Source organism: Trematomus bernacchii, unplaced genomic scaffold (assembly GCF_902827165.1).
Source record: "Trematomus bernacchii unplaced genomic scaffold, fTreBer1.1, whole genome shotgun sequence".
In the NCBI taxonomy this organism is placed as follows: Eukaryota; Metazoa; Chordata; class Actinopteri; order Perciformes; family Nototheniidae; genus Trematomus; species Trematomus bernacchii.
This window is the reverse complement of record NW_022987739.1, coordinates 13,689,699-13,717,157: the sequence shown is the minus strand read 5'-3', so window position 1 is coordinate 13,717,157 and position 27,459 is coordinate 13,689,699. Positions and strand designations below refer to the sequence as shown.

General features: G+C 41.9%; 1 protein-coding gene across 2 annotated transcripts in view; it reads left to right on the top strand.

Annotated features, from left to right (window-relative positions):
- dennd1b (DENN/MADD domain containing 1B) overlaps positions 1–27,459 on the top strand; it is a 106,587-nt gene that overhangs the window by 39,422 nt on the left and 39,706 nt on the right. The window contains exons 4-11 of one of the 2 annotated variants that reach the window (XM_034146752.1): positions 2,167–2,216; positions 3,250–3,369; positions 8,659–8,728; positions 10,475–10,555; positions 11,842–11,901; positions 14,948–15,001; positions 15,504–15,614; positions 25,290–25,390. In XM_034146752.1, coding sequence (XP_034002643.1) covers positions 2,167–2,216; positions 3,250–3,369; positions 8,659–8,728; positions 10,475–10,555; positions 11,842–11,901; positions 14,948–15,001; positions 15,504–15,614; positions 25,290–25,390 — 647 coding nt within the window. The remainder of the gene's footprint in view (positions 1–2,166; positions 2,217–3,249; positions 3,370–8,658; positions 8,729–10,474; positions 10,556–11,841; positions 11,902–14,947; positions 15,002–15,503; positions 15,615–25,289; positions 25,391–27,459) is intronic. The other variant, XM_034146753.1, reaches the window with a different exon arrangement.

Below are 27,459 nucleotides of genomic sequence, written 5' to 3'. Positions count from 1 at the left end.
AGTCAAATGTTTTTATTTGCACGGAAAGAGAGCGTGTTTGTGTGTGATTGTGCACGTGTGTGTCTGTTTGGGTTTGTGTGCCATATGCAGTGCGCCAGGGAGGGCTCTCTGGAACATATTGGTGTGCGTACATAGTGGTTAATAATAGTAGCAAACGCATACAGCGATGGCAGCTCTGATGTGTGTGACAGTTTTACACACACACACACACACACACACACACACACACACACACACACACACACACACACACACACACACCCCCACACACACACTCCCACAGCAGAGACGAAGACCTCCTCTGCCACCGAGCCCTCAGTCTTTGTTGAGTTCTCAATTTTATCACAGATCCTGATAAGTAAAAACAACCACTTCCCACCCACCCCGCCTCGCCTTCCCGCCCCTCCCGTATGCTCCATATGTGGGCACACACACACACACACACACACACACACACACACACACACACACACACACACACACAGCCAAGTCAAACTCAGCCGCCCACCCACATACACACAAACACGTACAAATGCACATGCTTAACCACCCTCTCACATTGAATGCACAAAGTCCTTGAAGCAGGCAGGCAGTCACATACATCATACAGTCAAATTCACAAATACAGCACACACACACACACACACACACACACACACACACACACACACACACACACACACACATAGCCTTATCCCCCCCCCCGTTCTGTCATAGCTCATTGTTGCTGTTGCTGGCTTGTCTGTGCCGATGGTCGTGTTGTGCTGGGGTGGCAGCTTTAAGTTTTGATAAGGAGGGGCACGGGGGGGGGGGAGATCAGTGACATGCTCCCCACGGCGAGGTCCTAGCCACAGAACGCAGCCGAAGACACCCAACCTGTCGTTTGGATCCGTCTCTCGGGGGGAGGCAGAGTGAGAGGTTGTGGAGCAGCTGCATCACTCGGCTCGGACGTCTCCCTTCAGAGAGAAGAGACAGACCTTGGGCTCAGTGGCCGAGCTTGGCAGGCAGACCAAGAGAAAGAGAGACGGCGAGGGAGGCCAGAGCAGACAGACACCCCGTCCCAGGGATTAGTGTGTGAGGCTGGCAGAGCCGGGCCACAACACAGGGAGAGGTAGCAGGAAGACAGACGGGGGGAAAAGACCCGGAGCCTGGTGACCGCTCTGTGCCAGGTTAGCAGCCAGTGAGAGGGCAGACAGACAGAACCACAGACAGAGAGACAGACAGAGATACAGGCCGAGCCACAGACTGAGCCACAGACAGAGCCACAGATAGATCCATAATCAGATCCATAGTCATAGTCAAGTCAACTTTATTATCAGTGTGTGTGGTACAAACAGGGAGACCGATATGCAGTTTCTCACCGTCCAAGAGAATAAAATATATTCCAAAAAATATATATATATATATATATAAAAAAATGTTCACAGACGTATCCACAGTCAGAGCGGGGAGCAGGTTACTCTGGTCTGGAGAGGCTCACCCATATGGTGCTCCACTCTGTTCCTGCTCCCTGTCTAAATCCATATGCTGCTGGTGAAAAGTTGCCCCCCTCTCCCCTTCCCTCCCACCTCGCTTGCAGACCCTCAGCCTCCCTACACTCCCCCATCCCACAAGGGAGGTGTTGGGAGGTAAAGCCCCGAAGGCTTGTGCCCCCCCCCCCCCCTACCTCTTAACCCCTCAGAGCTGCTTAGCCCATTGTCACTACAATCTGCCACCATCGCCTTAGTGTTGTGTCCCCGGTCTCTCCTCTCTCTCTTTCTTTCTTTCCTTCTCGCTCTCCCTTTATCTTTTCATCTCCCTTTGGCACCCGATAATCGATGAACTTATTAACTGCTAATTATTCAAGCTGTGGATCGAGGATCCCTCCCAAATCTCGGCAAAAAAAGGGAACCTTTCCACTGTGTTCTGCCAATTGAAGGGGTTTATATTGCCCATTCATTTGGATTAAGTGCATTTAGGCTGCAGTGTTTGGGATGTGAAGACTTTGTCTGATTGCTATCAGCAGCATTTAACATTAATCCTCATTTTGTTTAGCCAGTTGATAGCACCCACTTAGTGTAAGCCCAAGAGATTTTTGTATTGAAGTGCACAGGTATTATTTGTTTTCCCTGATATGTGTCTTTCTCTTAAAAGGTGTGTGTCTTTCTCTCTCTTCTGGTTTCTCAGGAGGTCCTTCAGACGATACCAAAGTTCTGCTTTCCCTTTGACGTGGAAAGGTACGATTCCTCTCCTTCAATGCTTCTTCGTTTTTTTAAGCACAACAGCTCACTTCCACCTCTCTTGATCACACACACATAAACACGCACGTACACACAAAAACACTACAATACACATACACATGTGCATTTGAAAAAAGGAAATGAGATGATGTGTGTTTTTCGTATCACACTGATACGGTGAAATTACCATCATTCCTAGGAACATTCACAGGATGATTTGCTAACTGTCAAAGTGTAATGATGAGTGTATTTCATATTGTGATTGCTAGTTGCCTCAGGTATTAAACCCCTGCAGATCTGAACATTTCTTGAACACAATCTGTGCTAGCTGTACCTGCGAAAAACATCCCAAAAACATAAACATATCCCAAAAAATGTAAAGGTTTTGATGCTGAGGACACTATAACGAGGTACGATGCTGATGAGGTCATCAGTTACCTGCGCACTTGAATGGTTGTGCACAGTAGTTTATACAGTAAGTTCCTGAGCGTTAGAGAGCACAGATTCTATGGATGAGTCTTTTCCTTTGCTAATAATATAGGCCTGATGCGGCCAGCAGCTCTCTGAAAAGTACCGGCTTCTTTATTTTGAGTATGGAAAATGACATGTTAAAATTCCCATTGTAAAGACACAGAGAGAGAAATGGAGGGGGGGGGGGGGGGGGGGGGGGACTGCTCTTTCTTTTACTGAAGCTGAGCTGCTGCCATCTAGTGGTGTAGGGATGTGCAGAGATTCTCTAAAATGTACCTTGGGGTTTAAAAAGATTTGTACCGTTTTTCAAGCAGCCATATTGGCTGCCATACAGATGTGACATCAGATTTGGACCAAGACTAGAGAATTAGCTCATAGTGAGATTTTGTCTGAGAATGAGTTTGGTTCTAATCCAGCCAGACAACATCGTGTTTTCTTATATAGTATTCTAAGTGTATATGATTTTGTAGATTTACTGTACCCAATTGTATTCAGTTGATTGTTGAGTCATTATGGTGTTGGCCCTGTGTGAGTATGTGTCCCCTGTGTCTGGCCCCAGGGTCTCCCAGAATCAGGTGGGGCAGAACTTCACCTTTGTGCTGACGGACATCGACGGCAAGCAGAGGTTTGGTTTCTGCCGACTCACTCAAGGCTGCCGGGTCTGCATATGTCTGCTCAGGTAATACACACACACACACACACACACACATGCACGCACACACATGCACGTTCACATTCACATGCTCACTAATTCTTGTTTTGCTTTTAATACTCCAAGATACTGTACGTGTCTATTTCATTTGTTTTATTTCCGTCATGTATTTTGTTCTTGTTGTCCTAATGAACTTACTGCTTACAATAATCTTTAACACTGGGTTTCATACCATTTGCATTTTTTACAAGAACAAATACATCCAATTCCCATAAATAATGTCAATAGATAACTGGATGTTCTAGAAGTTATGCTGCACTTCACAAGTCCAAACATATAAAAGTCAGCCTTTCATATTTAAAATTCATAATCAGAATCACGAGAATGTGAGGAAAAAGACCTTTTCAAACACCAGTGTCTTTGTTTTCCCGTTCAAATAACCAAGAGTTGTTTTGCCCTTTAAAAAAAAGATAATCTATGGATTGGTCTCAGAGCTATATATATATATATATATACTCTATCTATACTGTATATAGGGCTGCATTTATTTCTCAAGTTTGATGAAAAAAATTAATTTACTAGATCTTAGAAAGGCAAACTGATTTTTTTAGACAGTATTTCTATTCATTCTCACACTTCACACTGAGCTGCACTATGCCAGAATAACACATTTATATTCTCATCTGCCCACACAAATATGTTAGTGATGTGCCTATAATTATCCTGAAATTTAGCAGTTTTTGATATTTCATAGGTGGATTTATCTTATCACAGCGTACGTAAATGAGGATACCAAACTCATGGAAAATTGCATTTTCTTTGCATAATTACTCTCCAACAAAGGCTATTATCATTTAATTCCCATGTAATTGCATGTTGACACAATATTTTTACAGATGTAATTACCTTAACATTACAAAGAAGGAGCACTCCAGTGTTAATCTCAGTGGACAGGCTTATGCACTTTAGAATAAACTGAGGAAAATGTACAATATAAATCAATTTTTAATGAATGTATTAAGCAGTTAAACAAACAACAAACTGGAAATGGAGCACAAAGCCTTTTCTTTTTCTCTGTTGGTGTAAGGCAGCATTGTGTAAGTGCTGCTATCGCCTGTGTGTGTGTGTGTGTGTGTGTGTGTTTCTGTCGGTCTATGTGTGTTTCTGTCTCTGTGTGTGTGTGTGTGTGCGCTGTGCGTGTTGCTGTTGATGGACAGTCGTGGGTTTGTCGCTGCCCTGATGAGCCGCTGTGAAGAACAGTGTCCCTCCTCCCTCACCACCCACCCTCCCCGGCCAGCTTCCGTGGCCTTTGTTTTTCTTTTCCTTTCTCTCTCTTTCTCTCCCTCCGTCTCTCTTGCTCTCTCTCTCCCTCTCTCTCTCTTTTCTCCTCGTTATTCGGCTACTGCCACAGTGCGACAGCAAAGACGCTTGGCCCATAATTATGCATGAAGCTTCACTGCCAATTAGCAGAGGTTCCCCTGTCCCTCTCGCTGAGTTAGACATGCTAATTCATTTGACATATGATGTATAAAATTCATTATGCATTTTGAGTAGTTTGCATGGCTTGCTTCATTTTTAATAAGACAACGTATAGAAAGTTTTTTTTTTTTATCGTTAATTTAAATTGTTTGTGTGCTTCCTTTTTTGGGTTGTGATCTTTTTTATTTTCTTAGCATAGATAGAACAAGTGAAAATATTCTAAAGCATGACAAATATTTTTCTTTAAACAGTGTTTTCATTTTGCCATATTAGTTAAGTGATACAGCATTAAGATTGATTTGTGTTAAGAAAGAATAATAACCAAAGAAAAAGGGGAAGAAAATGCAGATCTTGTAAATGGCTAATCTTAAAGAATTATCAGTTAAAATGCTCTTTGTGAAATGCAAAGCAGGAAGGCCAAGGCCCACTAGTTAATTTTTGATTTAATCTATCACTTCCCATGGATATAGGATAAAGGTAATTAAAACAGTTTGCGTCTCTGTGATTGTTGAAGTGCTGGGACCGTAAAATTGTCACCTCAGCTTACAGGAGGAAGTGCCTTAATGAGCAGGACAGTTTTATGTGGACAGCCCTTTGTAGTCGGACTGCTAAAGCCGTGGTCGAAAGGGCCGCGCTCCCTTCAGGCAAACTTTAAACAAAACGAGGCGAAAAACGCTAATTAAAACTTGTACCATTTTATAGTGTTACTCCCCAATCTTCCCTAAATCTTTGTCCCTCACATTTGTAGGAATTTCTGTTGAAATGTGAGTAATTTCAGAAGGAAGAATGTGTGTTTCCTCAGTTTTTTTTTTAACGGCTGCCGCTTCAGAAACACTTTATGGACTGCGTTGCCTCAGTTTTTGGTCACATAGGATCGCCGGAGGACACTTCCTTCCCTGTACTTAACCCTTAACCCGTGAAAGTAAAGGTGTAATGAAATCTTCCACTGAGCCTTCTACAAAGAGTAAGATGACTTACGATTACAGGTGACTGCACTAAAGGAGATTTAAGACTCATCTAAGGAACAGGAATAAGTGTTTTACTTAGCACCCAACAGGCACTTTATGGCTGCAAGAAGGGTTAATAAAAGTTATATGATATTAGGAGCCAATCAAACGGAGAGGTGTAATGAATAAAATAAATATTACATTTTTTTTTGGTGTGTTTATTTTCTATTTCAACTACAGTTTTCTTTGGATATATATATATATAATATGCTTGTTAAAACTATATTAAAACATCAGATTTCAGCTAGATTTGTGTCTCGTCTCCTGTCTATAATAGCATCATTTTAACTCCCAATGGCACCTCTGTGTCCCTGTCTTCTGTCAGACATCTCCGTGCCGTTAGGTAGTCTGAGCCGGGGATAAAGAGCACGACGGGCTGTGAGTGGACCGCAGATTAACTGGTTCATTCTCTGAGTACATGGCACTTTGAAAAGACATGTGTTTAAAATGGCAGGAGAGATTGCGGGGCCCCCACACACTGAGCACTCCTGTGATGGATGCCTCTCTCTCTATCGGAGGATTTGCGAAGCACAAACAGATCTGAGCAATGAACTGTGGCGAGTAGGAGTATCTCTTTAAGCTTTCCAAACTTTAACTTTGCATCAACAGAGAGAGCAGAGTAGGGGTGGGGGGAGGATAAGTAGAACACAACAATACGTCTTAATATTATATTCATCCTACTGCATTTGAAGAAAGCATAAAAACCCAAATGCCTATTTTGGGAAGATGTTAGAGGAATATTGATAATTTGTGCTTGGCTGCCTGCACCAGTGATTATGCATTTTCCTTTAAAACAAAGGATTTCCAGCACCTTGGTGTAGGGGTTTAATGACTGTGAGATCTGTGAGGCCTGACGGCTGCTCTGACAGCGAGAGTCCTATTTACATCCCCTTCAACTGTGAGGAATGGAGGATTAATGTCCAGAAGCCTGGCTTTTTAAACACGCATACTGGGGTCAGATAATACAAAGGCTCACCCCCCCCCCCCCCCTATTCATAACATCAGGCTGAACTTGTTTGTGTAATTGCTAAATGTATACTGACCCCGTATGCAGATATTTGTGTAATATGTTGTTTGACGTGGCAGAAATAGGTCTTCAGGTTGATATCCGGTCAGCATGTGAATTAACATAGGCGTGTTTGATTTAGTCGCTCCTGCGAATTTGACCTGATTGCGGAAGATCTTCACACAGACGTCAAAATATTGGCATGTTAAGAGGCTGATTGTTTCAGGCTAATGGTCACTCAGCCTCTCTGATTGGTGCGCTTGGCTGCACTTTTCCAGGAACCTGGCCTGCCATTGGCCCCTCGCGGATTTAGCGATATGAAAATTTGCATTCGGTTCACTTTATTGTTTTCTTGTTGTGTGTTAATTCCAGTCTACAGAGCAGCCAGTGACCCATGCCCTGGAAACTGCTCAGTCTCCAGCCAACTGCGTGAGCAGGACTTCACTGGCTTAGAAACTCACACAACCAAAGCTTCCCTCTCACAAATACATCATTTATTATACCTATGAAACGGCAGATTTAAGCTCTTTGTCAGAGTTTTTATTTGTATTAAATTATCGTCATAATGAATTGTATTTAACATCATTTTCACCCATTGACATTGAGAATAACTCGCTGATTTTGGTGAGCAAACAACTCCTTTGATTGGTTGGCTCATTTTCCCAATACTTTATTTCTTCAACCCCTGCATCCAGGCAAGCTAATGAAGCATTAATGGGTTGCTGTTTATTTAATGATAATGTTAAAAAAATCCTCATCTAGAATCATTATTCATGCAATGTTCAGAAGTGCATTTTAAAACCCCCAAACTAAGTCAAAATTCAATACATTGATAGGAAACCATGTTTTTATTATTTGATTGCATAACATTAAATGAACTGAGCCCTCGCAGCTTTAATGCCGAAAGAAAAATGTTGGCCTTCTTCCACATAGAAAGCAACCCGACTTGGCCAAGAATATGTCAACTCTGTAAAGAAAGCCATGCTGCAGATGCTTTTAGCTTATGGTGGGTGTACTCAGCGATTAGCTTTAACACAAACACGGCAGTATAAATTATTTTGAGCTTGTTAATTAATTAATTTATATTACATTAATTCCATAAGGCAATTTTTTTTTTAAATGTGAAAGGCATAAAAAAGAAGCAGTGAGAGGAGGAGGGGGGGGGGGGGGGCAGGAGGCATCTTGGGCTGCATTTTTGTTAAGCCTGTGCATCTGTGAGCAGCATGCTTGTAAACCATAGCATCTCTCCGCATGACATGATAACTATGTTGTTGTTTTTTTTTATAAAGAATATAAATTCCATTGTTTTTTTTTCCATCTACTTTCTTTTGCTATTGGCTTAAAGGGCATACATGACAGGAATCCTTAGCATGCGGAGGACCCTGGGTACGAAGAATGTCATAATAAGGACTGGATAGCATTTACTTTTTTTCCCCTGTTGTCCAGCTCTGTGCTTTTGAGTAGCTGGGAACACAATTCATTATCAATGTGCCGTGTGCATCTGATCTTTCAGTTGTAGGTCACTCACAATAGTCAGGACATACACGCGGTAGTAGTGTATGGCAAACCTATACACAACAAACTCAATGCTGTTTACATTTTTACTGTCCAGCAGATAGTGAAATGATTTATATTATAGACACGTTATATGCGAAGAATGAGTTGCAACACACTGATTTGTTTTACCAGGAGACTTTTTTAATTTTTTTTATGTAAACAGAGCATAAATGCAGACATTGAATCACATGGTGTCTGTTTATTTAAAGAGATGATAAAATGATTTAAACTTTGTTAATAAATAATCCGTCTCTCTGACTCTTGCAGCTATGTACCATGGTTTGAAATCTACTACAAGTTGCTGAATACGCTGGCGGACTACCTAACAAAACAGCAGGTAATCATATCTGCTGGATGTATTTATAATTGTATGTATGTATGTATGTATGATGTGGTGTAAGCACATGAGAAATAAGACATGGTGGTTTTGATTTGAGTGAGCAACAAGCACACAGTTTAGTGTTTTCGAAACTGTACTGTGGTAAGATATTTCCCTCCATTCTGTTCTTCTTCTGCATGTTGTCTTTTGTGTGCAAGTTTTGTTCGCCGTCTTGGGCTCGACTTGGCTCCTGTTGTTAGCAGCAACAATGTTGACATTTCACAGACCAAACGCTGATCTGACACTGGAAGTTATTCCTGATCATTTACTGGAAAACAAATTGTTAAGAAAGAAATGGAAAGACACACACACACACACACACACACACATGCTCACACTTCACAAAAGTCTTTTCCCCTGACTATTCACTGCATTGTACTAGCAAAGGGAGGGAAAATGTAAAATATGCAACAAACTGGGGAGATGTGCAGCGTCTAGCTCAGAGGGTGTAGGTGATGTTCCCATGTTTAGACTGAAGAGAGAGGAAAGGGTTGGGGGGGGGGGGGGAGGAAGAGATGCAGAGAGCTTTGGGACCGCTTTCAATTGTCATGTAGTCACTGCTGCTTCCAAGACCCTTAGAGAGCAATGATCAGGACAGAGAGGCCCGCTATAGAAGACAATCGCAAACATATCACATAAACATTCAACATGCACACACATTTAAGTGATTAAGGGGCAGGATATTCTAATGTGGAAAGAGACAGACAAATAAAATAGACCAGTTTGTGGATAAGGAAGAGAGAGAGATAAAAAAAAAAAAAAAAGAATTGCTGCAAATCCTGGGTGACTGAAGTGTTAGTGTGCATGATTTGGTTTCTATTTACCCCGCTGTCCGTTCCAGGCGAGAGGGAGATGTTGACAGACGAGGGAAGACAGAAGAGCGATGAGGGTTTAAGGCGAGGGGTAAATGAACTGTTTCCCCAGGCCGTGTTGCTGACCATGCGTGTGAGCATTGAGCCTCTCATGACAGGAGGCTGTTCGATCGCACACACCCTCAAACACCCCTCCCTCCCTCCCCCCCCCCCATTCTCCTTCTCTTACTGTATATGTCCGCCCATTCCTCTCAAGTTTCTATTTCCTTCTGGCGCGCACATACCCACATGTGCACGTTTCCTCAAACAAGCAACGATTCGTAGCCAAAACCAAAACAAAGTTCTCTGAGAGGGCGAATAGAAAAAGGATACTAAAGCAAACTTAAGTGCGTAACCTCTGTGTTCACAGTAGTTAGTTTGAGTACAAGTTGCAAGCTGTTGTTTGTTCAGTTGTCGAGCCGAGTGTAAATAGCAATCTTGTTGTAGAGCTCATAAATGCTGGAAGAATAATCCAAGGGCCCGTTATGTGGTCAAGCCCAGCTCTCTGACGGCTTCTTAAAGCCCTTGTCTTTGGAGCGGGGACCCCGGCTTAATTACAGACAGCCCGCTCACGGCCGTAATTCAACGCTGCCGGATAATAAGCGTCTGCAGCCCTACGCTCAGCCGTCTTTTAACCTCACCATTGCTCGTTAAACACATGTCAGTCGGAAGTTTTGGAGCCCTCCAGGCCACGCTGCAGGATTGCCCTCTGGTCTGCAGCAGCGCCTGTCCCAGCACTGTTGTTAAGATTGACACATAACTTGTGACATCAACAAAACAACTAAATAAAATTCATGTGCCCTATGTTTTAATGTTTTTTCTTTTCCTTTGTTGTTTATTTTCTCTCCCCCAGGAAAATGACTTGAATGACATGCTGAATTCTCTCTATGATCTGCCAGTGCCAAAGCCCTTCACGCCAGTCAACCTGAGTGTGGTAGGTACAGATCTCGTAACCCCCCCCCCCCCCCCCCCCCCTTATCAGAGGCAAGACAGCTGAGACAAGAGGTAAAAAGAGGGAGAGTGGGACAGGCACTGTAGCAGCGTGTTGAATCAGGAAAGAGGCTGCGGAAAACAAGAAATATAAAAGACAAAAGTCGAGCGCAAATTATACTAGACAATAAGTGGAAACAAAGTGAGGAATAATGAGGAAACAAGAGGATTTGACACAATGAGGAGAGTCAAAGATGGCATAGAAACAGACAAGGAATAAGCAACAGGGAGAGATAGACAAAGCCTAGAGGTTGACATGGACACGTTAAACGAGTGATGGACAGAGCAGACAGAAAAGATAGCAGCAGGAGGAGGTGAAGGTACAATGGGTAACAACAGAGAGACGGAAAGGGCCCAGGACTGACACTCTGTTTGGAAACAAGAAGTGGCGCGAACAGGTTTCTGTGTGATAAGCCCGAGCTGGACATGTTTAAACTGGAAGGGTCCTTCACAACTCTCCATGTCTCCTGCTTATCAAAAAGTAAAATGGCTTAATGAGCACAGGTCCCTCAAAGTCAGCCAGTGTTTGTCTTAACTCTGACACAATCTCTCCTCGTGTGTTTCCAGCTCATACATCAAATACTTACTCCCTATCACTGTTCGCTCACATACTCCTGGCCTTTACAAGTAGAACCAATGATTTTCATTCCTTAAACTCATCATGTTTGTTCACCAACATCTGTATGATCCTGTTGCTTGGACTCCACATCATAATGGGATCAAAAGTGTTTCAGTGTGAGCCTTTTGTCCTTGAGGACCTCCGCTCCTTTTTCATTTTTTTTGGACCAATTAAAAAAGCAACACTGATTTTTTTTTTGCGGCAAAGGTCTCAGAAGACTATGCATCTAATTACACAGATAAATAAATAAGAAATAACGAGACTAATATAAGGTGATCAATACATCTCTATAAAGATTAACAAGGTCAATTAAGATTCCTTATGTTTTATTTCCTCTGTGTCAGTATTTTTTTTATCAGCTGTATATATGCACAGAATCTTTTCATCTGCGTCTCGGAGCTTTATTGGGAAAGAAGCCCCGGAGAACAGAGGTGATGGCTCCATGTCTTTGCTGGCAGAAGCCACTAGTTTGATATTTAATTGATGAAGCAGAATTATTCCCTTAAAGAGTGTTTTTTGTTTTATCATGGCAGCCAAGAAGAAGGATCATTGTCCCCTTTCATGTGTGAACCCTGTTTTGTTCTCTATCTCTCTCTCTCTCATTGTGCAAGAATGAGCAGTTGTATATCGCCACTGGGCAAGTACTGAGAGATCGGCAAAGCAGGGAGCCGGTGAGTGGGGGGGGGGGGGAATGAGTGAACGGCAGAAACGGGAGGAGGGAAGGAGGCTGCTGTGAAATATGAAACCGCCGCTGTACTAATCGCATGGGAGCAACGGCTTTCCAATTTGGCCAAATAAGCCACGCTATCTTTTTAAATATAACAAAAACAAACTATCCTGGGCCTTGGTGTGTGTTTCTTCTCCTCTGGAAAACAATCAAACTTTGTAAATGATTAATGCCATTCCACACTGCTACTGTATATTCTCTCTCTGAATATCAAAAGTTTTTTACCCCTATTTATGTTTAAAGCAAACGCAATTGTGCTCAAAAAATCTCCTTGATGCCTCTCCAGTTAACCCACTTTCAATGTTTTTATACAAACATGTCTTCGAAAGAATGAGAAAAAAGCAGATAAGCAAGCAAACAGCCAATGAAAGCCTGGGTTGAGTCGAGGAGCATGGCTTGTGATTATCACAGTGCCATGAATGTGAGTAGACCAACAGGGAAACATTATTTAGCACACAAAGCACAGCAAAAGAAAGACGGAGAGACACAGTGTAATGTTTCACTGCATGTGTTTCTGGGGGTTCTTCTGTGCCACAGATACACCGTCTTAAGTCACTGATCTTTGTTTAGTTACAAAAAAATAAATTGTATTTAGTTTGAATTATTCTATAACTACTCTTCTATGAATAAGCCCCCCCCCCCCTCCCCACATGCAGTATTGTTTACAAAGACGACATAGAAGCAAAGAAAGCAAATCCACGTGTCTGACAGCTGACAAATTATAGGCGATGTTAGCAAATTAAGTTTATTGTACAACCGAACGGAGCACCAAATTCCCTCTTACCAACCAGTGTAAGAATGAGGGTTACACAGGTGGGATGAGTTGTGATAGGAACAGCAGTTATTCAAATCTATATTTTATTATCTGCTGTCTTCTTATAATGATTTTAAGTACTAAGAAGTCCTTTGAGTGCCATTTAAAATGTCCCTTTTACAGCACTTGAACAAGGACAGAGCTTCATAAAGGAGGCAAAGACAGGAAGTTTACTGACTTTAACTTTATTAAAACAAATACGGCTGTTTTTTCTCATCTTGCTTATTGGCAAAAAGCACACCTTTAAAGAACATCTGGTTGGCTTCTGTTTGAAAAGTTTGGGAAGCTGCTGGGAAAACTAAACTTCGGAAGAGAGCATTTTGTTGATTTCTAACACATTATTTGCAGCATGCTGTTCATACTTTACATTAATGCAAAGAAGTCTTTAACTGCCATGTCAATAATAAAGGTTTTATTTTGTGGAACTGGTAGCTTTGCAAAACAACTTAAACTATGGCTGGAGTAACTGTATTATTGAAACAAATGCACTTACTGTAGACATTAAGAAGAAGGCGTAGGAGTTGCTTCGGCTCAGATACAAAATATTTTGCCCATTAGAATAAAAACCTTAAACGCCAAAGCTCTAGGCCCTGTTCGGCTTTAGTGTTTGTTGTGCTGTGTATTTAACTCCTCTGAGCTTCGCTCCACTCCAACAATGACCCTCCTCTGGGAATATGACAATTGTTTACTCATGATAATAGTTTTCACGTTTTTCACACTTAATGCACTTGATGTGGACTGGGTGTGAAACATTTTGTTTTACATTAAACAAATGATCAATATGGTGCCACCATTTCTTTTTCCCCCTTACTATTTGTTATTACTGTAAGGTTATTTGCTCAAATGGTGTCACATGAGACTTAATAATTATTTGTACTGGTGGTAACTGGATCACCAACTGCCGTAAAGATACAAAATGTTGAGTAGAATATTTAATCTCCGGCACTGTAACATTTTCTTCCAGCAGCACTTTAAATACTAAAATGCTTACTAACATTTGCCAAATAATGTCATGGGTAAGGGGTCAAGTCAAACATACACGACTCTGCGTATTTAGCTGATATTTTTCCATTGTTGTTGATTCTCTCAATTCCATATCTTTACTGTCTGACTGTGACGGGTTTTGTTTCTTATGTTCTCTCCTGTCTCTATCATCAGAGATTCTTTGTGGTGATACCTTCGGTGGGGTTGCTGATTTTTGCATGACTCCAATTATGTTTGCAAACTCTCAATAATCTTGTTTGTTTTCTGATGTACTACTTTCAAGTTGACCTTTGTTTATGGAATTAATTTAGCAGGTGTTTTTCCTATATATCTATTTATTATTTTATCTCTAAATATAAAGTGCATATTGTATACTAATCAGACTTGGGTCACAAATGCAATTCCGTTTTGCAACTCTCAGGTGTTTGATGCCATTCTTCCTGACACAAGGGCCACAAATCAAAGAAATACTCAATTACTTCAGATGCCTGAGAACATGTATTTGCTGATTTGCATAACAAGTAAATAATATTCACGTTGAAACACTTGAGTCGTAGAATACTAAACATAATGTATGTATATTTACTGTAGACACTGCATTGGTTTTAAGCAAAAACCTGCAACAGATGGTCTAGTGAAGGCTTGGAGAAACGCAGGTGTACTAAGGAGGACACCGGAGAGTGTGTGAGAGAAACACAATAGTGTGTTTCAGTTGGTGCTTTGTCTACCTGTCTCCAAACACCACCTCTCTCAGGCCCCTTTGATCTAAACACTGAACCTGCCCTGCTCTCCCAAAGTGAGACAGGCAGCCCTGTGATCCTCTAAACAACCTGTGTGTGTGTGTGTGTGTATGGATGCACATGCGCACACGTGTACGTATACTGTGTGCTCCGCTAGCCTTTTTAATGCTTAAATAAAGACTCAGTTTTCCACCGGAGACATCACCCCAGTCTGCGTCTATGGGGAGCTGAGCTGCTATTGAGCTTTCTCTGTTCTGTAGGCCTGATAAAAGCACTGCAACAGTTCAGACACCAGCTCAGCAATTCATATAGACAGAGCTGAAGATAAGCCATAAATCATAGAACAAAGTGAATGGCCTTCCCCCCCCTTCCCCTTATTCTCTTCTGTGTGAGTGGTATGCTTCACATGTGACCTTCCCTCTTCTTTCTCCTGCATGTTTGTGTTTTCGCAGCACTCCTACTTCATCGCCCCGGATATCAATGGACTGCCAACTATCCCTGAGAGCGTAAGTATTCATGGAAAAGAAAAGAGACACTAGGAGATTAATAGAGGGTCCCTTTATTCTGGAAACATTTCTGTCTCTAATTATTCTTGATCAGAAACACTTGTCACCTATTGAAATGTTTGCATCATCCTCTTGTTCAGTTTCATCTCCTGTGGGGCTTGCACTTTTAATGCCAAAGTTCTCTCTTTCTTTTGAATTGGTATTCAAATTGTAGCTCTAGCATCGAAGTCTTTATGACGAGGCCCACCTTAAAACAGTTTTATGAACAATTCAAGCAGAGATTAAAGCTATTTCCCAAACATGACTATATGAAATGGTTTGAATCTGTATATCTTATCAATTTATGTTTTACTGCAAAACAAAATGAACAGAAGTCCCTTTACTGCCAGTACTGCTTGTCTGTCTTTAGTCTGGCACTCACCGTCTGCAGCATGACACTTTACTGTAAGCAAGGACAGTTTGTGATGTACCTGAATATCCTTCTGTTCCTGTCTATCTCCAGAGGAACCTGACGGAGTACTTTGTGGCTGTGGACGTCAACAACATGCTCCAGCTCTACGCCAGTATGCTGCATGAACGGCGCATCATCATTACCTCAAGCAAGCTTAGCACTGTGAGTCCATTCCTTCCAGGTCCTTCTCTCAGCTGCAGCTCAGCCCTGCCCTGACAGGCACAAGGGGAAAGTATTTTAGAAAATAGTTCATGTACTGCAGGCACATGAGTTCCTTGAACATTTTACTCAATTGAGGTGAACTTTTTTGTCAAAACATGTTAGACTTTGTGTTTTCAGTCTTTTAAGTTTCATTCTTCTAGATTCTTGAACTTATTGCACAGTATAATGAACTAGAGAATGCAATTCCTGAAGAAATTGCTAGTGGGAATGCTTTATGCTGAAAAGCTGATGCTGAATTGCTATGCTAAAATGTAATGTGTAAGAAGAAAGTGAAGAATTTAGATTGAAATGAACACTGGGGGCTTGAATGTGTGATGAGAGAAGAACAGAAAGTAAAAGGGCTTGGAAAAGCAGCAGAATATTTGAACTGCAAACTATTGAACTAACTTGATGGCAAATGATCTGTCGCCATGGCAACGGTATTTGATGACACCCCATAATACGCTTAGATATGTTGATGGCTGCATCGTTACCAAACCTGTGAAGTTTTGGGCTGTTTGGAGCATTTTCACTGAAGTTATGAGAAAACCGGGTTTCATGGCGAGCATTGTGTTGCCATGGCAACGGCATTTGAAGAAATCTCAAAACTGTCCCATATCTTCACGGCCGGACTGTTAGCACACATGCAAAGTTTTAGCACTTTTTGACAATTTTCATAGGAGTTATAGCAATATCGTGTTTTGAGGCATGGACCGGTGATATACAAGCGAAGTTTGGGGACGATCGGACAGTGTCCATTGGAGTTACAGCGACATCGTGTTTCATGGCGAGGGATGCGTTTCCATGGAAACGGCATATGATGACCCCCCATAATTGACATAGAGCTGTTGAGGGCCCGACCATTAACCATTATCTGAAGTCTGGTGCTGTTTTAGACCATTTGCATAGGTATCACGACAACATCGTGTTTTATGGCGAGGGATGCGTTTCCATGGCAACAGCCTATGGTGAGATCTCAGATTTTGCGTAGAGCTGTTGAGGCATGGACCGGTGATATACAAGCGAAGTTTGGGGGACGATCGGACAGTGTCCATTGGAGTTACAGCGACATCTTGTTTTATGGCGAGGGATGCGTTTCCATGGTAACGGCATATGATGACACCCCATAATTGACGTAGAGCTGTGTTAACCATTATCTGAAGTCTGCTGCTCTGAGCATGTCAGTTGGAGTTATGACATCATCGTGTTCCATGACACAGGTGTTTATATTTGAGCTGACGACGTGTCCAGAGATCAAAGGTTTCCATGGTGATGTGCAGTAATCAGTGAGAGGAGAGCATTTGCATTGTTCTGAATGAGAGATAAACCTCTTACATGTGAACGTTTTGTTGAAGAACCGTAACAGATATCGGTGAAATTTCAAAGCGTGAAGCATGTCAAGGAACTTGAGCATCTGAAGTGTACTTTTTGTGTACTTTCGGGTTAATAATGTGGCCTTTTTGGCAGATTAACTAAAAGGTGTGCGGCTGCTGTGGTGGGGAAAGGTGAGGCTGAACTTACAATGGGGTTTAATGGAGACATGTTGAAAGTTTTTGTCACTTCATGCCCTCAAGAGGCATTTTGTTTAATTATTTTGCTTAATTTATTTTTATTTTTCAAGCTACGAGATGTTTTCCTACGTTTCTCATGTAAAATTATGTCTCAGGAATGTAGGGTTTGGGAATTATGGCAGGTTTAAAAGAAAAATATGAAGGCAAAATTAAATCTGTCCTCCACTCTAGCTGTGACATCACACACTCTAAAATCTGAAGAAGGCCTCTTTACCAAGGTCTGAACAATGTTTAATATCTCTAAAAGTACAAATCAGATTTAAAAGTTGTGTTACACGAATAATGTCAGAAAGATGTGTAACATTTTAAAGTTGGAATGAGGTTTCTGAGTGAAAGTATGAAGGAGCAGTTAAAGTTGCATGAAGATTGTTCAAGTCTGAAGAGTTTCTCCATTGACTTCCATGTAAAACATTTGATGAATTATGGGATGTATCTCTGGAATTATGAAAGTTATGAATAAGAAAAGTAATAGCCATCGATTCCCGACCGAGCTGAACGTTTTGATGTTTGAACGGAGTTTCTGCGATGTGGAACGTGGGAGAAGAAGAGGTGCAAAATAACCCGGCGGAATAATAAAGAATTTTGTGCGTAGCATAACAGATAGTTGGAATGCTGTATCAGCATTCCCACTTAAAAATACAATAACAAAACATCAATATTATGTACAAAAATAACATTCCATAGCTCAGTGAAACACGGTAGATACAAATACAAATAATAGTATATATTCTTATCAGAAATCACATCAAATTATAATAGCATGTTTACCATTCACAGTCATAGAGAGTCACTGTTGCTATTTTTCGCTTCAAATCAAATCCAGATACCAATTTGCCCTCTTGAAAAAGTATATATCTCAAATGTAAGGACTGAATCCTAGATTGAACATGAATCCCTTCATCAATAATCCAGCAGGATATCACACCCTAATTAGTGCGATGAGGATATTTATCTGACATGGCTAAGCTACTTGTACAGAGAAAGTTAGGCTGATATGTCTGCCCCCCCACCCGCCTCTTTGCCCAGGCATCCTGCAGTCAGACAGCCGCGCTATCACGCTCTGACAAGCTGTGAAATCCCCACTAAAACTGGATTATATTTGACTTTTTGTTTTATAACTGCAACATATTAATGTCCGAAAAGCCTTAAATTATCCCTTATTACACGCCTGAGCTCTATAACATAATTTAAAGTCCCTTCTGTCTGTACGTGGGAGGAAATCTCTCTGTGTCTTTCTCCCTCTTTCCCGCCCTATGTTCCTCATTCCAACCTCCCCCCGTTATCTATGTGTCTGACGAGGCAGAGCCAAATGTTTATGACAGATGAGATGGGAGAGGGAAGTGATGTCACCCAAGTGCGATCTGTATCGGTGGTGTAGCCCGTCCTGCCTCGGTATCTACGCGGCTGCAGAACACTGAACAGCCGGAGGGGCCTGTGGGTGGTGATGGGTGCTGGAGGGAACGGTTCCCAAGGTCTCCCATAGGAGCTATAATCAGAAAGAGCTGTAAAAATTACCCAGCCCTCAGAGAATATCACCCGTCTCCCCTCAGCACCTCGGACCAGCATTGAGTCGGGCTGCACACTGCGCTGTGACACCAGGGTTACACCATGTAAATTATCAGACTCAAGGGTGAAGGTTTTTTTTCTTTTTAGCAGGAAAAGGGGGTGGAGGTGATATTTGTCTGTGATTTACAGTTTTCTGCTGCTCCGAGACTAATCTTGACTTGTTTTTTTAACAAATTTATGTCGACAGGATTTTTTAAGAGCTTCCACGTCAGACCTTTACCTCTGTAACGCTTTCATCCTCGGCAAGCCTTCATCCACTCATCTGTCTATCCATCCATCTTCCTCAGGGAGCAGTGTTTTGGTTTTGTAGCAATATATGTCAGGCACTGTAGTACAAAGGTATTTTCACATCTCCACTGGGATTACTAGCAGGCCTGATGTTATTACTGCTCCTGTGATGCGTTATTTTTTGCTGTTGGGTCGAATGACCTCCAAGTTCAAGTGGAAATGGCTGCTACAATTCTGTAAGACATCTCTCTGTGTGTATACATGCTTACTGTAGCTGCATGCCACACCACTATCCTGTGATCAAATACCTTAAATGCTGCAAAATATATATTTAACATCAGAGTTTGTCAACGTGTGTGTTGAAGTGAGTGTCAGCAGTCACTGGGTGAGCAGGTAATATTTCTATAGTTGCTTTGCACAGATAGAGGATTTATGTGAGAAGGTATTGTTAGTAACATCGTTAGTACCATCCAGCTGCTTTTCACCACCTCCGCCTGTCCAGCCTCTCAGCTGAAAGAGAAACGGAATAGAAAGTGGAAAGAGAGAGAAAGACACGCACACACACAGAGATATCCTGCATTTATTCTGCCTGCTCTAGGTGCTGCCTGTGTTAAAGCCCCCGGTGAACCCAGCGTGTCAGTCTGCCGGAACATGGCGGCGCGTCTCGCAAGCAGCCAACAGCAAAGGAATAAATCATGATCTTACAACAATGCGTCAGTTGACTTATTGCTGTTTCGTGACCGGAGGTGAATGGTACCACTGTTTTAAAGGCTGGTCGGCGGTGGCGCAGGGGCGGGAGCCAGTCGAGCGTGCAGCCTTGTCATAGGGCCGTATAATAGGGCTGCAGCGGCCCTTCCTCTAACTAGTCAGTTGGGAGGACCCCCACCACCATCGGCCCACCACCCTCCGTGTCTTTCATCTGCCGAGGCCCCCCAGCTCTCGAGCCCATCCTCTGCCCTGCATATCGCCCAAACTCAGAGAGCCCGGCCCGGCTGACAGCATCCCTCTCATCAGCCTGTCAGGCCTATGCTAACAAGGAACTATCCATCCACCATGCCCTAGAGTGCCAGCTGTCTCTCTGTTTCCTGCCTTTTCCTCTGTTCTTCTCCTCCTCTCCTTCCCTGACTCCTCTCTGCTTCCTTACTTTCTCTCCATCTTTAGTTATTCTTCCTAGCTGACACACTATTTTCTGTCCATCTGTCTCTCACTCAGCCTGGCTACACCTGTCTTTCTCTCTGAATTGGCATCCCTCTTCCCGGGTGTCTTAATGCGTCTCTGTGTTTTTGGGAATCTGCAGAACATCGGGACATGTTCCCCTCAATAGACTCATCTCAGCCCCGTGCCATGTGTCTGACTTGTGCCGCTGTGAACGAGTATGTGCATATGTGCACTTTGTGGGTGTTTGTGTCTCTTTTGCATGCATCTGTTTGTGTGTCTTCTGAGCTCACAGGTGTTTGTACCTTATGTCTTGTGTCTTCCTGTGTGGGAGGCCTGGTGTTAGCTGTTACCTGTGTCGTCCTGTGTGCCCTCTCTCTCTCTCTCCCTGTGCCACCTACTTGTTTGTGGCACACCTGCCTGACACCAGCGTTTGTCAACAGAGGGAGAAGCAGAGCGCGGGTAATTGGTGACTTACTCTGTGCAGGGGAGGGGAGAGGAAGAGGCAGAGGCTAACATAGGGATAAACCAACAGGAAGGAACGAAGGAGAGGTTGCAACGGACAGAAGGACAGCAGGATGAGAGGAGGAAAAACAGAATAAGAAATGAAGAACTTGGATGGAAATGAGGCTGAGCAAGGAGAAGAGAGGATTGGATTTGGAAAGTGTGTAGGGACAGAGTTGGAAGGAAAGGCTAGTGGAGGGGAAATGAGTGTTTGAGGCTGGTGTGAAGAGGTCAAGAGCAACTCTGTTGATACCATTACTCCTGTCAAATTGAATTACATTTCCTGCAGCAGCTATTTGTCTCACACCCCGCTCTTGCTGTAATTTAAAAAGTGCAATGGGTTCCCTCATCTACTTTAAGAGTATGCAAGCAGAGGTAATGTGTGTTGTTGTGTGCCCAATCCCTTAAAATCTCCATTACACTGCCGTTGAATATGAAATGCGAAAGAATGGGAGGCTGTGGCTCAGTGGGTAGTGTGCTGGACTTCGAATCAGGAGATAGCAAGTTCGCATGTCGTTGTGTCCCTGGGCAAGACACATGTAATGTCATGTAATGTAATGTAATGAAAGAGGTGTATCGGCAGCAGTTTCTGTGTGTTCTGTCAGTGTTTCACTTCAACGTGCCCAGTTGTTCAGGTAAAGAGGAATGGTGTGAGTGGAAACACACTGCTCACTGAAGGAGGCCGCAGAGCTCTGAGTTGCAGTGTTTAGAAGATCTAAGTTCTATGGTGCGTCTTGAAGGACACATCACTGTTGAAGAGTTGTGTAGCTCTTCAAGCAGCTCGAGAGACGAGCTTATCTTAATATGATGATGCATGAATAAGGAGAGCCGTCAGAAGAGTTTGGGATCCATATGTGACTAACATTTTTGTTTTTGTGAATATACGTGTCAATAATTCAGCTTCTTGGTTTATTTCTTGCAGAAAAAGAATAACTGTCTGAATCCTTATTACATACTTGATTATACTGTGAAGTTTGTGGTGTACACTGTACAAAAGTCACATTCAGTAAGCGTACATACGTTTGATTTTACAGTGTGATCGTAATGGACAATATTGTCCTACAATGCAATGCACAATAGAAATGGGGGCTGCTTACTGCTGGAAAGTGTTAAAACCCATTTTAAATGGTTGTAAAACAGTTTTGTGAACACAGCAGAAAAAAAACACAACTACTGTATTAATTTCTTTATAAACATTTGAATGCCTATTTGAGACATTACAACGTTGCTGCTTGATTGATATCATTGACACTGTTCTTGATAGAATAAAAGGATTGTGTTAATTGAATTATGTAAACCAACTGCAAATACCGTATAATAAAGTAAAACATTTAGTAGTACTTACTTTAAACTACTATTATGTAGTTTGAAAGGGGACAAGGCAATCGTCTCACACCCCATTAATAACACAAAGTGTGCGTGACCACTTATCTTAGGTGCATTGCTAAGTACTTAAAAATGTCAAAGCTTATTGTGTTTCTTTTTCACAACTCTATTTTCTTCTCTTACTTTCACCTCCTCTTCTTCATCTCTGTATGTCTCTCTCTCGCTGTCTCTCCTTTCTTTAGTCGCGTGGAATGGATCTTGGGAAACCAGTGTTAGTGTGGACACTCTCTGTCTCGGCTGCAGTGCGCTAAAAAGCTCTCAGGGCAGAACCAAAGACCTTGACTGCTTTTTGAAGCAGGCTGTCGCTGTATAATCGGTTAGCTTTTCTCAGAGGAAGGGGGAACACACACACACACACACACACACGCACACGCACACGCACACAGTGTAAGAGGCAGGCAGCCCCTCATTACCGGGCAGAGCCCTGGTCCCTGAGGACTGGACCCAGCACCTAATCCTGTATTTGTTCTTGGGGACTGTATCTGTGATTCTCCATTGAATGGAATATTAAGCACCCAGGTCTTTTGTGGAGCGTGTAAGCCATTTGGCTCCACTCATCTATTATTTATCAGCCTGGCAAATATTTTATCAGCCTTAGCCTCTCATGACCCACTCTCATGTGAAGACCCCCCTCTAAATGAAGGGGAAAAAAAGGTGCGATTTCTCTTTTTTCCAATTTATCTTCCTTTTACTTTTTTTCCTCGTTCGTTCTAAAACCTTAACAAGGACGAAGGGATTTGTATTAAGCTGAATTAGAGAAGCAAATATGTGAAGTATTCCTCTGGAGTTCTCTCCAAATGTTCTTATCTCAGGCACACTGCCACCTCCATTGCTTTGGAGATAGCATATAAAAGGGAAAACCGAAATCTATGTTTGCTTTATAAATCATTATCTTAGTTTCAGTAACCCCTCTCCCCTCTCGGCCAACTCCCCCAAGCCAGCAAACTCAGCCTGGGAAGAAGAGAAGCAGAGAGAGAGACTCCTGTTTTCCCTTTCAACCTGAGAGTAAATCATGCCAGTTGGGGGGCTCACCTTGAGGCCTGGTGGAGATAATTGGAGTTGGTTAGCGAGGTGTTCTGTGCCATTACCTCCTGGTACCAGCGAATGGCTGGGGCTTGTCTCGCACTCCCAGAGGAGGAATACACTCGCCTGTTGGCGCTCCGCTAAGTGTGTGCATGCGTGTGCGTGTGGCTCATGTACGTATGTGTGTATGTATATCCACAGCCGGATAGCTGACCTCTCTTCATCACAATTTAATGGCCCCTCACTGTCCTCGCTTTGGAAAAGGGGAGAAGGGGTGTGATGGTTTTGATAGTAGCTCTTCCACCAAGTGCCTCACTTTCAGACATTAATATTCATAGCATTGATTTATTTTCAGAATTAGCAAAAAAACAAACTGTTTGCCAGGGAATTCATCCTGACAGGAGCGTGGCATTGTTGTGTTTTATTTGAAGACGGCGGCAGCGGAAATATGCATATGCAGATACACAGAGCAAGACACCAATTAAATGTTGATTAAGTCCTAACTATTGTGGGACTGTGTGTATGAGTTATTGAGCAGAAACAATACAAAAAAAAAAATCATTGCTTTTTCTAGCCTATGTGAAAAATGAATACAGTTAAAACAAACATGCAGGGAGGCACATGGACACACACACTTTTAGTTTGAAGCTTTGGAGATGTCCGGTCTTGATGTTGGGATGGATTTAGGGTGGGGCACTCTTTCTCCTCCCCTGGCTGTGGTAGCTTTCCGTCGCTAAGCTCACCCGCTTTTGTCCGGTCAATTGTGACATTGTGTGTGTCAGTGAGCAGGGGGTCTCCTGGTAGTGTGTGTGTGTGATAGTGTGATAGTGTGTGTCCGCTTCACACATTGACTGTGAAGCTGCAGCAGTATAACGCTGGCTGCTGCTCCGGGGTCCCGGCGGTATTGGCCTAGCCCGCAGTCTCTCTTGGCTAACTCATGTTTCATTCTTTGGCAATTTGCCCTAATGAAGTCCCGCAGGAGCCCCTCAGACCTCTGTTCTCTTTCCATATTTAATCATGTTATTTTAATCTGGGGGATGAGCTAACGCCTCTTTCCCCTGCCGTGTCTGTGTGTCTCAGTGTGTGTGTTGCAGGTCATTACTATAGCTGGCTTTTCATGAGATGAGATGTCAAGAGGGGGTGCCGGATTTAAGACAATGGGAGACAATGACTTTAATTTTATGTGTAATGTTGGTTTGACAATGTAGAGAGCTCCTTTGAAAACGGATGCCATATTCATGTGATTGCTTCTCATTATTTGTTAAAAAATATTATTTTCTTTTTAATTTCCTACTCTAAGTAGTTGGGGTAGTTTAGATTTTGATGGGGAGTGTCAGAACTGTTTTTGGCTCACTTTGGTCTGTTTGGGCAGGTCACAGCACGATTCTCACTTTGAACATGAATTGAAAAGCAGTTAATTATGAACACTGGGCATGCATTTGCTCGAATGTTTGGCCATTGAATTGATATGTTTTTAAATGTCTAAATGCCAAGTGCAATATTATTGGAGTGCTGACCCACAACAAATGAATCCATATGCAGGAAACATTGGTTTCATGTTCTCCGTGTGTAAAGCACGTGTTGCCGTTCTTCATGTCACTTTTTCCAACACTTTTATGTTCACCTTCACATCAAGTTGTCTCTCTTATTCTGTGTTGCTGTCAAGAGTTTAAGATAAGACTTCCATCAACGGGTTGATCTCCAGCTTTCATTCGTTCTTCTCTTGTTCAACAATAGCTTGCAGGTTGTGTGTTCATCACAACAGCACTAGACATGTCGGTGTCTTTTCTGAGGGCTTTTGTTTTTAAGCAAGATTAAAAGCATGCTCAATGAAATCAAACAAATTGCACATTGACGCATCAACACAAAACATCACCAAAGCAACAATCTTTATCATAAAAACAGGATATTAACAGGATATTTTTTGCGAGGAATAGTCTTTGCTATTCTGTTATAGTTTTTAGCAGGGTAACATTTTAGATACGTTTTCGAAATGTCAGTATATGTGACTCAAAGTTATTTTGACTTGTTGCAGTTTTTTCCTTGTTGCAATCCTTGAGACTGAAATCACAAACCTTCTGTTAAAAATGTTAAACTACCCGTAGACATAAAGCATAGAAGTGTATTTCCTTTTTCTTATTTTGTTGTGTTGCTTTGTAAAGTTATGTTGAGTTTCTCCTCTGGCTTCTCTCCCTCTCTGTAGTTAACTGCATGTGTCCACGGTGCGGCTGCTCTGCTCTTTCCTATGTACTGGCAGCACATCTTCATCCCTGTTCTGCCCCCGCATCTTCTGGACTACTGCTGGTAAGGCTGACCACCTCTGAAACACACACACACACACACACACACCCACCTTCATGCTCATCATAATAAGTGTTTACACCCACACTCTTTTTCTTATTCTTTCTATTATTTTGTGTAGAAACACATCTCCTCAAAATTCTCTCAGTCTCCAAGTTCTTCATATGATTCCTCTCGGGGGGGCTGCCTTCTCCTGTGTGGCCCCTCGACATAATGAACGACCTGGAACACCTTGCTCCATATTTCATGCCAGTGAAAGCACCATGCTCTCATCATGTTAGCCCTCTCAGGGGTTCATTACCACCCATCCATCTCCAATCCAACATATCTGAATGGACTTGATTGAAACTGAATAAAGAGCTGAGGTAACGGCTCATCTACAAATCTATGTGTGTTCATATCAACATTAGATATGTACATATAAAGAGAAAAATCAGAGTAGGGATGTCAACTTATGTAAAAGGATCTGTTTTTAGTTGAATCAGTGCCGGTAGCGCATTCACCTATTCATCACTGACAGTAAAATGTGATTTTCAACACTCTGTAAAGACTCATCATTATCTAACTCAATCATAGGGGTGTCCTCCAAGCACCGATTAGATAACTACATTATATTACATGCTCTGTGTGTGTACATGTATTTGTGTAAATGTTGGTGAAAGTCCGCATATTCATGAAACAGAGGAGACAGCAGCTGAAGTTCAGAGCTCCTGTACAGGCCTGCTGTTTGCTTTGCATTTACTTTAAGTTGATTAGAAGCCTGTGGCCCCTGCATCCCTCTGCCCAGGAATACACCGACCCAAAGCTATCCGATTATTGGCTCCTCTCTTGACCTCGTCATAGAAATGGATACAATTATTTGACTGTTTTAGATTTTTTTTTTCATAGTAGAAGGGCAACATACTGTATTATTCAGCTTTTCCTTTAACTAACTTAAGAATGAAGATACATATCTCATAAGCCAAGAGTGGCATGGTAATAACCATGCATGCACATTTCTCCCAGGAAATTAGAAAACATTTTACCCTTTAACATAGTGTTCCAAGTCTGTCGGTTTTTTCTGAGTTTACATTCTTTTTTAGAGGAAAACCGGTTAAAAGTCCTGCAAAAGCATCCATTGTTGGTGTTGTTAAAATACCAAATAGTGTTCGTAATAAGAGAAGTTGTAGCTTTGCTGTTTTTTTTGTTGTATTTCTGGTAAATTAATGCTTACTTAAAGCCGAGACAGACTTTACAAAACCTTATTGAATTAATTAAAAAACGTTAGGCCATAGGTCAATGGCTACAAAAATGAAATACTCAAATGAAAGTCCTGAAAACATTTAAAAAGTGAAAGCAGTCCAGTAAGACCAGAACATTTTAGCTTACTCTGCTCCACACTCGTTTCTATTCTTTGTGGAAATTATTTTTGGATTAAAAAATGTTTGGTGGCTTTGTCATTCATTTAAAAGATTGATTTACGGAACAACATATGAAAATCCAATTTGCTGCCTATGTTAGGATTATGTTTTCTCATGCAGAGTTTGTTAGTTTCAGTGCATCCAGTACACATCTGTTGCATGACAGTAGTTTTTTTAACAACCATTTTAGCAGTTAAGAACCTTTAAAATAATATGAGCTTATGTTCTTAGCTTTTATGATTAAGTATTATTTGAATATCAGAAGTTAAAATATAAGTTAAATAATTGAAGTAAAAATGCAATCCGGTGTTTTATTACTGACAGGTCATACCTTCAGAGTGAATACAGAATAAGTATATCTTCTTTTAATCAAGCTTCATTTGTTTAAGGGGAGGTTTGCTGAGAACTCTGCTCTTTTTTAATTATATAAGAATACCGCTAAAGGCAACATATCCTTACTCTGAATAGGATGTGATTTATACTTATTTTGCTTGATAAATAACTTAAGATTAATCAAATATCGGCTTAGTCAGTTAATTAATTTTCTATATTATCAAAAAGATATCTTTAACTGTTAACTTTTTCAGATGGTTGTGTGAAATGTACTGTGCTAGTAAAGCCTCCACACATATTGATATACTGTCTGTAACAATCTGATATTGATATTGTTTT